The 13012-nt window shown below is 47.0% G+C and overlaps 1 protein-coding gene across 2 annotated transcripts in view; it reads right to left on the reverse strand.

The window, feature by feature from the left end:
• GRK5 (G protein-coupled receptor kinase 5) overlaps positions 1 to 11718 on the reverse strand; it is a 226675-nt gene extending 214957 nt beyond the window's left edge. The window contains exon 1 of one of the 2 annotated variants that reach the window (XM_043475307.1): positions 11381 to 11718. In XM_043475307.1, the coding sequence (XP_043331242.1) occupies positions 11381 to 11432 (52 nt within the window). In that variant the 5' untranslated portion in view covers positions 11433 to 11718. The remainder of the gene's footprint in view (positions 1 to 11380) is intronic. The other variant, XM_043475306.1, reaches the window with a different exon arrangement.
• Positions 11719 to 13012: the final 1294 nt, after the last annotated feature.

Genomic DNA, 13012 nt, shown 5'->3' on the forward strand with positions numbered 1-13012 from the left:
CCCTCACAGGCATTCCTGAAACGTTTGTAAGCCGCCCAAAAAGACTAGCGACAGTACCAGGCACTAGGATATAAAACAGTTAGCCACCTGATAGTAAACGGAAGGGAACCGGAAGACCAACCCTTACCTTAGTCACCCGTGGAAACCTCAAGGAAATCAGGTTTGTCCTTCTTTAATTTGCATCCTGCTCTATGTTATAAGAAATTAAGCTTTAATTTTAAAAAACCCTCTAATTGGATACTACTGATGGGAAGACATCTGGGGCAAATATCTAGGCCTGGTGCATTCCACCCCAAGCAGTGGTTAGTGGTTTGGGGAACGAGTGTGCGGCAGAATAAGCAATGGTTACTAATTATTATACAGCACAGGGCTTGGCATCGTCCATAAAGCCCCATCGTCAGGCCCCTTCCTCTCCAGAGAGGATTACAGGATTGACTGTTTGGACACTTTTTTTCTCTGAGTGAACATACATTTTCCTTGTCTTAATTGGATCCAGCCTCTTTGCCCCTGAGCAAAGAGGCCATTTTTCTATAACGATTCTATCCTTCAAATGCCAGGTCGGTCATCAGCCATCCCCGAGTCTGGAAGGAGCAATGTTTGGCTTCCTATTTTCTTTCCATTTGCTCAGCGTTGTTCTAGCAGTGATGCGAAAAGCATGTGAGGATCGTGTCCTAAGCTACCTCCGATTTAGCCAAAAAAGGTATGAGTGCTATCAGCGTGAAACATCTTCGACCCACACAAAGCCTTTAGAATTGGGGCGAACTGTTTGCCCCAAATGTTTGGACTAATGCAAATATTTATTTCTTCCAAAACAAGTAAAACAAACCACTTTCAACTTGGGGGTGGGGGTGGGGAAGTCTGCCAGACATTTTTCACGGTTAAGACAAACATTTAGAAAACATTTTCCAATTTGCCCTATACCTTTAGTTAATCTTTCTTAACCATGTTGAATCATCTCCTAATTTGCCATCTACTGTGACATGAAGGCCACGTCTTTCTTTTTTTAATATTTATTTATTTGGCTGCACCAGGTCTTAGCGGCAGCACTGAGGTTTTTCCTTCTTTGCTGCAGCATGCAAGACCTTATTTTAATTGCGACAAGAGGGATCTTTAGTTGCAGCATGGGAGCTGGGATGGCCCCTGCACTGAGAACTTAAGAGTCTTAGCCACTGGCCCACCAGGGAAGTCCCCCAAGGCTACTTCTTGAGGACCTTATTTTCTTGGCTCTTCCCCTCCTCCACATAACAAACACAGCATCAATCAATCATTCGCAGATCAAGGTTAGCTGAACACCTATGTTGCAGGCACACACTCATCTGACTGACAGTCTCCTTAATCTGTGACTGTAGGCTTGGTGGCATCAACTCACAACAGCCCTCAGCTTGAGAAAAATGGGATCTTGAGACATCTTTGCATTCTGTAGCCCAATTGCATCTGTAGCCCAATTCTCTGTCTGCACCCAACTCCCTATTTTGGGCTTCCCTGGTGGCTCAGTGGTAAAGAATCCACCTGCAGTGCAGGAGACACAGCTTCAATCCCTGGGTCAGGAAGATCCCCTGGAGGAGAAAATGGCAACGCACTCCAGTATTCTTGCCTGGGAAATCCTATGGACAGAGGGGCTTGGTGGGCTACATACAGTCCATGGGGTCTCAAGAGTCGGACATGACTTGGCGACTAAACAACAAAAACTCCCTACTTTTCTAGAGCTTGGGATTCCTTCTCAGGGGATGTTACCTAAGCATCCCAAGGAGCTCTTCCTGAGTGTCTGAACAGACAAGGTTAAGATGGAGCAGAGCGCGTTCCTGCACAAGCCATGAGGGAGCTGTTTTCCATGGCCCCTTTGTTGACCTTCTCCAGCTTGTTTCCATTTCACAAGTGGTGCTAAGACCCGTGCCAAGATGGAATTCCATTTCAAATGAGGTTTCATAAGGCCTTTTATCAGATATGCAGACCAATTACACTGGCTGGGTTTTCTCTACCCCGTAGCTGAATCACTCTATCCTTCACCCCCCACTTCCTTTCCTGTAGTGGTTAAGTTCAGAGCTTCACCTTCTCTGCAGGAGCAGATCAAAGGCTTGACTTCCTGTCCCCTCGTTAGGGGGTTGGTGACATCCCGCTGTCTCCTCTCCATCAAGACAGCAACCCCCAAGAGACTCTCAGCTCCCAAAGAGCTTTGAAAAGTTGCTAAATTAATGCAAAACGCATGCGCACACACATGTTCTGGTTTCTAAACGCAAATACCCATACGGTTACCCCTGTAACATCTAAAAGGTTAACCCTGAGAGCGCTTTTCTGGGGGAAAGAGACTGCTTCACACATTCTCTTTGGGAGGGAGAAGGGATGTGCCCCGCGATGTGGCAGGGAAATCACTCCAGTAGGTTCCCCCCTCCCCTTCCCACTTCCCCTTCCCAGCCCCCTACTTTTTCCTCTTTTTAACATTTATTTATTTGGCTGCGCCGAGTGTTTAGTTGTATTGTAGTACCTGACCTTTTTAGTAGAGACACCTGTGCTCTAGTTCCCTGACCAGGGATCGAACCTGCGCCCCCCAGCACTGGGAGTGCAGCATTCTAGCCGCTGGACCACCAGGCAAGTCCCCCTACATTTTTTTTTTTTTTACATTTTTATTAGTAAAGAGAGTTGCAAAGTCCTGAGCATATACCTGGAGAAGAAAATGGCAGCCCACTCCAGTGTTCTTGCCTGGAGAATCCCAGGGACAGAAGAGCCTGGTGGGCTGCCGTCTATGGGGTCGCACAGAGTCAGACACGACTGAAGCGACTTAGCAGCAGCAGCAGATCATATAACTAAGGCGCCACCATCGCACAGAGGTGCTTGGGGACAAGGATCTCCCGGGGGGCAGCAGGCACCGAAGGACGCGGGGCCCGGGGCAGACGTGACCTGCACGCGCCGGGTGCTCACACCCGGCCCTGCCAAGGAGAGGGCTGCCGCCACTGACATGCGGCTACTACCGTGCATCTCCTTTAAGCTCCTGTCCCTTGGGGGCAATTCTTTGGCTACTCAAGAGTCTCCCCAAGCCCTGCCAGTTAAAGAATGCCAAGAGGCTGACTGGCCTTGCTCTTCGGGTGTGCAGGTATGCATGAGGATGTGGGGAAGGCAGGTAGAACACAGGTGATGCGGCTTCAGAAAGAATCGCAGCCACGTGTGCGCGCACACACGGGCATGTATGTTATTTGCCCCTCCCCGCCCCCACCCCCCGTCAATCACAGATTCATTTGCGTTGATAAAGAGTTCTATTTTTTGCTTCTTTAAATCATCGCTTTTATTTATGTATTTATTTGGCTGCGCCAGGTCTCAGTTGTGGCAGGTGGGATTTTCATTGCCATGAGCAGGATCTTTTCAGTTGCAGCACACCGGCTCAGTAGTTGTGGCAGGCGGACTTAGTTGCCCTGAAGCATCTGGAATCTTCCTGGACCAGGGATCAAACTCAGGCTCCCTGCCTTGGGAGCATGGAGTCTTAACTGCTGGACCACTGGGGAAGTCCCAACAGTTGTACTTTTAAAATGGAAACGCTGACTGGGAGGACTCACCTTATGGCAGTCATTCACAGCCTAATAGGAATTACATCCTCCAACTGCTCTCAATTTGGCTGAAATCAGGGTCTGGGAGAGCAGTCAGATTCCCTTTTTTTTTTTTTTTTTTTTTTGCCCCTTTCCCCAAGAAATCTGTTACAGACTCTTTCTCACCCACAATGGCAACCTCAGAGCATTTACATTTAGAAACCATACCGCCCTGAGAAATGGGTTTGGTTTGGGGGGTTTTGATTTCTGTGGGAGTTTGGGGCTCATGTTAATATGATTATAAGGGAAGGGAAAGATTTCTTTGGGAATGTTAAAGGATTTTGGAGGGCTTCTCCAGAAAAGTCCACATTTCAAGTAACCTTGGACAAGCAAGTCCCTTTCTTCCATCTCACTTTCCCCATCTGATAAGCAGAGGTGATTCTATTCTGGAAAGTGGAGAACAGATGAGGAAATCCCCTGAGAAGCCTTGGGGCAGCCCAGATCCTGGCCACCCTGTGGGCCTCTGCGGCCACTTCCCAACCCAGGAATGTTTGTATCTGTTTATCTCAGTTTCTTTTACTTTCTGCACAGGTCCCAGAAGTTGTCCTTTGAGGTTTATTTCATCATTGCCTTAAAAAAAAAAAAAAAAGAAAAGAAACAACTGATACTCCACAGGCTACAGATTCCTAGAGACAAAACAGGCCCAGTGGAAATTAGCCTAATTTATTACTGACTCCTGTCAGGAGGAGGTTTCCAGTTGACTCCTTGGCACAACTTCAGATAGCTATTCTCTGCTTCTGACCCCAAGAACAGCAGCAAGCTGTTTTATTGTTTCAAATAACCATGCTGCTTTCTAAGTGTGTTCTAACAGTGTTGTTCTTAAAATGTTTCAAATCTCACAGGAAAAGCTTTTAAGGAGAAATTATGTTAAAGTGGACGCAAGAACAGTGTGTTTTTGACATCTTTCTCCATGATCTTCTTGCAATCTGTCCTGTTCAAAAGAAATCATCTTGCTCATTTTAGACCACCTTTTTTGAAGTAAATAGAAAGAAGGTTTTTTTTTTTTCCTTCTTTCTGTGGATTTACTGTACACACTTTTTTTTTAATTAATAAAATTATTTTAAAATATCCTCACCTCAGGAGTTTCTAGAAGAAACATGGGGCCCTGTGTGTATCTGCATGCATGCTAAGTCACTTCAGTCGTGTCCAACTATGTGTGAGTCTATGGACTGTAGCCTGCCAGGCTCCTCTGTCCACAGGGATTCTCCAGGCAAGAATACTGGAGTGGGTTGCCATGCCCTCCTCCAGGGGAACTTCCCAACCCAGGGATCGAACCCAAAACTCATATAAGTCTCCTGAATTGGCAAGCAGGTTCTTTACCCCTAGCGCCACTTGGGAAGCCTATAACACACACTTAGTTTGAATCGGGACAGTCAGTTGCTCAATCAAGGCCAACTTCCCAAAAAGATATGGAAAAAAGGAGGGGGAGGTGAGAAATATGAGTGGCTTATTACTACCACCAATATTTATGATTGTCTTTGAACTGTGTTTTTCTCTGATTAGGACTCAGTCCTAATCTCCAATCCCCCAGCCCCCTGCCCCCCAGTCCTCCCTCTGTTTCTCGCCTCCTTCCCCCTGCCCCCTCTCTTACCTTCTCCCAATTTTCATGTCAGAAGTTTAGAGGTTCTCACCTTCATTTAACCCAATGTGTGTAGAACCCTAGAAGTTACGTCCAAGGAACTTTCTGCAGAGCCGGGGGTACTCCACTTCTGCACCATCCTGCAGGGTAGCCACTGGCCCCTTGTGACTGCTAAGCACTTGAAACGTGGCTGGCACGCTTATGGAATGGAATGTTTCACTTTAATTAATTTTTTAAAATATTTGGCACACCAAATATTTGGCACACCAGGTCTTAGTTGCAGCACTCGGACCCTTTAGTTTTGGCACATAGGATCGAGTTCCCAGACCAAGAATTGAACCGGGGGCCCCCTGCATTGGAAGCTCCGAGTCTTACCCACTGGGCCACCAGGGAAGTCCCTCACTTTAATTAATTTAAATATAAACAGCCACATGCAGCTAGTAGCTACCATGTTGGAGTGCGCATCTTCAGAGGACTAGACAGACACTTGAACATTTTCAGGTCATTCCAGGTGACAGGCTCTACCAGGGGACGTGCTCAAACCCAAGAAATCCCAAGAAAAATCCAGAAAGGAAGGCGGCCCATCGGTTCCGCCCAGGCTGCTGCCCCAGGAAGACCACCAAGGTGTTACCTGGAAGACACCTCTCTACACCAGTTTCTTCTTGGATCTTCTCATTCCCCAACCAAAGGGACCTCTTGCAATTGTTTTAAGTGGTTTCCATTTGTAGGAACTGGCCTTCATTAAAAACACCCGTCTTGGAAAATCAGCAGTTGTCTTCCAGATTCCAGCCTATCCCTCAAATATGACCTCTGAGTTATCCTTAAATCATGGTTTGGTCCCGCAGGCTAGTGTCCAAGTTCTAGGCATAGCAGAGTCAACAGAGTTTCCAGCTAAGCAGGTTATACCACAATCAGCTTCAGCTCCTTGGAGGAAAAATCAGGTTCTACTCAGATCTATTAGTTTAAAAGCCTAAGAAGTTAATGATGATGTCCAATTCCATCTCTTAACCCACCTCCAGCTGTGCCTCTCCAAGGCTAACATCCAAAATGTCACCTCTCAGGGTCCTTCAACAATCAAATGCTGAATGAATGAATGAATGAATGAATGAATGATTTGAGCCTTTTAAGAATTTCAAAAGACAATGTAAAAATGGTTTTCACAAAACAAGAAACTGGGGGAGGGGGCAAAGTCTAGACAGGACAGAACTGCTTTCTCTTTAAAAGGTAACATGAATAACTGTTCGAATATTTGATAATAATAAAGAATTTGTGCTTAAAAAAAAAAGTAAGCACGAGTTATACCAAATGGGGTGCTTCCCCCACTGTCTGGATGGTATTAAGTGCAACAATATTTCTTTATCCCCAAAAGATAAAATTTTAAGAAGGTTTATGGATTAAAATCTTTTCGATATTTAGGATATTTTAAAATAAAATTTTCCCCTGAAATGTAACAGCATGTGTTTCAAAGTAAAAATCACTCCTATTACTTAAGCCCACATAATCTATTTTTAATCATTTAAAAATCACATTTTAAAACCCTTTATCTTCACTATTCTATTTTGAAGTAAGGTGTGGGGGCTAGGGGTTGTAAGACTGAAGAAATTCCCTTTCCTTTCCTGTGTGTCACCTGTTTTTAGTCACCTTCTATCATCTTCTCAAGTTTCACCTAAAATTGTATGATCTATTGTAGTAAGAGCTTTTTGTAACCGTAAGACTTGTTTATTTCAAAAATGTTAAGATATTATAATGCTTTACCATGAGCTACAAATATGCCAGCAACAAATTATTAACTTTAAGTATTGACCAAAGTCCTGAAACCATTTCATTAGAAGAATGGGTTTGATTGGCCCTTGGTAAAGGTCAACTTGGTCCTTCACTGAGCTCTTTCCTGAAATTCACTCGGATGTTATTGAAGTCTTCGGCCCACACCCAAAGGGTATCATTTAGCAAGCCACTACAAGAGTTATGGCTGCTGAAGACATAATTCAAACAAGGATTAGTCTGGGGAGTGGAAGAATCAAGCTTTCTGGAGTTTAGAATCTGACAAGAAGCAGCTAAGCTATTGAAAGATGAGAGTCTTGAGGGCATTTATCTGATGGTTTTAAAAACCGGCAGCTAGATTAATTAAAAGCATCATTTGAAACCTTTCTGTAAGAAAGCAAGGCCTCTGAAACCATTTGCTTTTGGTTTCTCCACGTCCAAGTTGTCAGTACTGAAAAGAAACTCAGAAAAAGTAAAAGGCAGTTTTGTTTAATGATAGCATTGTACTTAATAGGCCCAGCAGCTTTAACACACGATGAGCTGCCGACGCCCAGGATGCAAAAACTGCGGCTCTTCTGTGCAGAGAAGCTCTAGGGCAGAAGCAGCCACGGGGGTGGATTAAGTACGCCTGTGAAAACGGCTGCGGGCTTCAGAGACATTCCAGTGTTCTAATAACGATATTTCAATTTTGTCATCATGAACTAGGGGTGCAAGGAAAAGAGGGAAAGGCTCTCAGCCTTGCTGTGGAATGCTGAGTCTGTCCCAGCAGGCTGGCTGCATGCAAACCCCCTCCTCTCCCCTGCCCTTCCCAGCCTCTGCGGTCACCTGTTTCCAGGTCCCCAGTCTTAATCATCGGGAAAATCCAGGCCAACAAATTTACAGAGATCTGTGAGTGAAAGGTTCTTGCACGTTCTGATTTTCGACATCCTGACCAAGGGCAAAATCATGACGTTTCTGACTTCTCAGTTCCTGTAGTCGTGCCTGCTAGTACCATGCTCAGGAAAATGTGATCGATACTCCTTCTCTGTCCTCTTTATTGATCAAATATGGCTACTACTGCCCTGGGAAGAAAGGAAGGGTGGGACCTTACAAAATTTCTTCTCACCACCGTTCAAAGAAGTGAGACAAAACACTAGAATATGACAAAAATCACAAAAACCTTGACTGCAACAATAAAATCAAAAGGAAACACACAAAAGGCCCTCTGCAAACACTCTTTCTCACTACTATGATTTCAGCACTAGTGTGCTTGCCAATTTTCTGAGATTCTGAAATGTAAATAGATAGAATTAGTCTTGGGTTTCTTTTCATTAAATGCTTAATCACTTAGCTCATTTCCATAAATTGGCATGAATTCAGTCTCAGCTTCTTTTCCTTTTTCACCCTTAACCACCCATTTTTTAGGAGAGTAATCTAAAGTTCCTAAGAGTGATCAAGTTGATGCTTTCTCTTGAGTCCAGAACAAAATACATTTGGGTGGTTTATAATTTTGAACCCAGATCTCCATCTTATTTCAAAAAACAGTCACAAAGGTGCAAGCTATTTCCAGTGTTTTCTAATTATTAATGATGAACCACTTTAATTCACTTACAGATTTTCTATCTTATTGCTATACTCATTTTTCCACTTTATAAAAGTATTATTAAGGTAAGAATTTTAAGTTACAATGAATTTATAAGGCATCTGCCTTTGAGAATGCATAATAATAACAAGAGATAGGCCCCCAAATTACCCACCAACATAGACAACTACAAATTCATAGCATTTGCAAAGTGTGTCTGTCTTTCTTCAAGGCCTGTTTCTCTACTGTTTGGGACAAATGTGACTTTTACTTGAAAGCCGCATTTTAAATTGTTTACAATGTATTTTGTTAACTGAACTAAATTAAATTTCCCATTCACCAACCATATTTCTCATTTATAACCACTCACAAGAATCTTCAAGGAAGAAGTGGTTTTAAACACTGTAAACAATTCAGATTTTTAGAGATACTAAAAATTTTATGTTAGATCTTTCATTACACTAACTGGAACTTTCATTTCTGAATATGTGGATAATGTGATTACTAGGAGAATTATTTAACTGAAAAGAATGACTTCAACTATGTAAGAATTGAAAAGAGAAAAATAAATTGCTTTTATTTCTAAAAGCTTCTACAATAATTAGAATACATGTGCTCAAATCTTTAATAAAGACCCAGAGAGAAGAAAGTGGAAGCACTTAAAATCATGGATTCTCTTTAGACATAAAAGAGAAAGACGGGGAGAAATGCAGATTTCAAAATGAAATTTCCATGTAAGTGATTAGTTTTTCTCATTCAGGTGTCAAGTTTCTCTGTATTCTTACTGGGAAGGCCCCCTCCATTTCAAAGGAATTGCAGGAGCTATTTTCTCACCCTGAGATGATGACCAAACTCTCAAAGAGAAATTGAAAAGACTTTAAAAGGAAAAGGAAGTAAAAGGCACATTCTTGAGAACATTTTAATCACTGTAATTCGGTCATTCCATATAAGCCTCCAGACTGTAGCTCTCTTTTCCAAGGCTCTAAAAAAACCAATTTGTTAACCTGACAGACAAAATTACCAAGCGGTGCATTCATTTCAGTGAAAAAATCTGGGGAGACCAAACTGGGGGAGAAAATTAATAACACTCTGCCCACTCCAAGCAAAACATTTTAAAAGAAGCAATCAAATGCTAAGGAAAAAAAAAAAAAAGCAAGCTCTAGGCAAATAAGTGTGTAGAGCAGCAAATGTAGGCAGCAGAATTCCCCGGGCAACAGGAGAAACCAGTGAAACTTGCAAAGCCTCCAGTATCGTCACATCCAATGATTTCCCAGGAAAAAATTTCAGAATGGAGAGGGAAAACTTTCCCAGCCCCCGAGCCCTCAGGTGTACAACCATATTCCACCACTAGGTGGCGGCTGCAAAGGCTGTGAGCCAGGGGCTGTTTTCTCCGCTTTTTCCCCCTCCAGGACTCACTGCCCTGTTCAGGAGACAGCCCACTAGCCTCTTGGCCCAATTTGCTTAAAATGTTGGGTTAGGAAAAAAGAAAACACTCGGGCTTTAGACACTGAAGTCACCAGGAACAGCCTCTGTTAAAAGTCTGTTCACACCAATGCTGGGCAATGGGAAGAACAGACCTGCACATTTTCAACTCGGCTGGAGTTTTCGATGCAAACCTTATAGGCTGCTGCTTTGGAGACAAGCGAAGCTGAAATTACGACATGAGTTGTTGAGTTGTACATCACCTACTCACACACCGTGTACAGTGCCACAAGGTGATGGAGTCGGCTGGATAAACATGAACTGCTGGCCAGCAAAGTCTTCCTTCATTCATCAAAGTGTGTGAATGAAAAATATTAAGAAGTAAATAGGGTGTTTTCATGGACTGCTCGCCGTGTACTCTTCTGAAGTCAAGACCTTACCGAGACTGCTTTCGACCTTGGGTGTCAAATAAAGCCTCCTCCCATGAAAGGGAAAACCACTTCCCTTTTCATAAAAAGGCTGCACCCAGAGCTCAAATCTTGGCAAAAGAAATGTTACATAAATTCCAGGTGTTCCTAAATATGTATGCTTGCCCGCACGGAATCATTTTAGGAAGCATCTAAGTTTCTGGGGCACTTTCTCTCTCACCCTCTCCCTCTCTCTTTCCGTCTCAAGGAAGAGTCAAAAAGTGCGTTTATAGTCTCGACTTAGCTTCTTACCCACTCCATTTAGACGATATTTCCTGCCAACCTAATGCAGAAAATCTAATGATTTGCATCCAAAACACATCTAAGCACTGGCACACTTACCTTTCTTTTCTTAATTAAGCCCCAAACCAACAAAATCCACTTATCTCTCTCTCTCCTCAATGGGGGAAAATACCACCCCTGAAATCATGAATTCTTTTCTACATGATTTGTACAGCCATCCTCTCGTTATGTGAACAGGCTAATTCCTCAACATCTTACTTTGCCTTTAAAAGGCTTCCTTCCACACGACGGGATTTCCCTAAGAAACATTCCCAGCGGATGGTTTCCAGCAATAACCTATATCAACTATGCCGGCGCCCCTCCACCGCTCCCCGCACCGCTCCCCCCCGCCCCCCACACGAATTCACTCACAGAACCATCCCGGGCCAACTTGGAAAAGCTGTTTGATTTGTATGTTTGCCCATCTCTTCCTGAATGAATGCCTTTCCAACTGACCTTTCAACAGCTGCCGAGAAGGCACGGCATGGTAAGGTTAGAGCTGGAAACTAGGGACTCTTTCTTAGCATCCTAATCCTTGCAACCTCGACGTGACGTTTCCCCTTCTCTGCCCAAGTCCAGGTTCCCCGAGCACAAGGGCAGGAGCCGTGAAGCGTTTGCCGAGCACTCTCCGAGGTGCCCTGCTCCCGACCAAACTCACTGCGGGCATCCCGCACCCGCCCGGTACCCCGGCTCGTGGCGAAGGCACCAGGCACGCACCCGCACTGCCTCTTACCTTCCCTGGCTTTCAGCAAGACCGTGTTGGCCACGATGTTTTCCAGCTCCATTGACAGTCGGCGGTCAGCGAGGGAGCCGGCCGGCGGGGCTGTCAGCGCCTGACGGTGCTGCCGCTGCTCGGGCTGCTGCCGCTGCTTGCCGGAGCCGGGAGCGAGCAGCCCGCCTAGCCTACCGCATTATTCTTTGCTCTTATCCCTCGGAGTTTCCACCTCTGCAAAGAGGAGCCGCCGCCGCCGCTTCTTCCTCCCTCTGTGTCCCCCCTCCCCCCCTCCCTCAACAGTTTCCCCCCCACCCCCCACCCTGCGCGCTGCTCTGTCACTCCATTCTCCTCCCCTCGGGCTCCCGCGGATGCTTTAAGGCTTCGGATGCTTCTGCCTCCCCTCTGTCCGTCCCGGGGGTGTGGTACTCGCAGGCTCGGGGCGGCCGTACTGCGCAGGCGCTGGGCCGGGCCGCGCCTCCCGCTCCAGCCCTCGCGGCGCGGGGCCTGCTGGGACTTGTAGTTCGGCCCCGCGCGCTGGGCTAGGGCCGGGACTGGCGCGCGGCTGCGGGAATCCGAGAACCGCCCCGGGACGTGCCTTCGGAGGGAAGGCGTTGGGGGCGTGCAGCTGGCGAGTCAAAGGCGGCTCGGCGGAGCTGAAGCCCCCCTACCCACCCACTCCAGTCCTGGGGCCCGTTCTCTCACATCCACGCCCGGTGGGGAGGGGTGGTCCCGCTCTCCCGCTTCCCGTCCTGCGGAATGCCCAGAAAACGAAGTGCACGGGCCACGGCGAGAGCGGGGCGAACCGCTGCGTCCGGCAGGAGCCGATGCCGGTTCTGCCCCACCCCCACCCCCACCCCGCGTGGCGTGCTCTGGGTGGAAGGGAGGTCAGGACGGCCGGACCTGCAGCCCGGCTTCCTCCGGGGAACGCCAAGCCCACGCGGACTGGGGTGGGGGGCTGCAGCCCAAAGGCGCCCAGGCGTGCCCGCGGGCCCAGCACGCGGCGGCCGGCCGAGATGCTGCCGTCGCACACGCGCTGGGTGGATGACAAAGGTGTACTTTGTTTCTCGTCCGAGGGCGCGAAGGGGGTCTGCGAGTCCGCGGCGACTCGGCGCTGGCGGCCGCATCGGCACCCGCGCAGCCTGAGCGCCCCTCGGCGGCCGCGGGGTGGAAGCGCTGCGGCGGGGCCACGCGGATGACGGATCCAAACCCCAGCCCTCTCTGCGCCCCGGGACACCCGTTTGCGACTCCGGGGATCCCGGCGTGGGATGCCGACCGGTTCTGCTAATAACCTGCCTTCCACCACGCGGGGCTGCGAATCAAGTGTCTTCATTCCAACCCAAACTGATTCATATTAATAAAAACGCAGATGGAATCGCCGGGGTCAGAAACATGAGTGAATTAACAGCACCAAGTGTGTGTTGGACGTTCGTTTTCGAAGTCCAGGCTTTTTTATCTTGGGGCTGTTAGTGCCTTCCCACTGTATGCTCAGAACGTCGGACCCCAGATCTGCGTTCAGCGTCGCCTCCTTGCTGCCTCCGAAGGCCTCGCCCCGGGGAAATGGGCGGTGGGACACCCCGGGTCTGCGACAAGTGTCCTCGGATCTGGGAGAGGGGCGGGCTGACCCCAAAAAAACAGTGAAGTCTTTGCCTT

The sequence above is a fragment of the Cervus canadensis genome, chromosome 8 (assembly GCF_019320065.1).
Source record: "Cervus canadensis isolate Bull #8, Minnesota chromosome 8, ASM1932006v1, whole genome shotgun sequence".
NCBI lineage: Eukaryota > Metazoa > Chordata > Mammalia > Artiodactyla > Cervidae > Cervus > Cervus canadensis.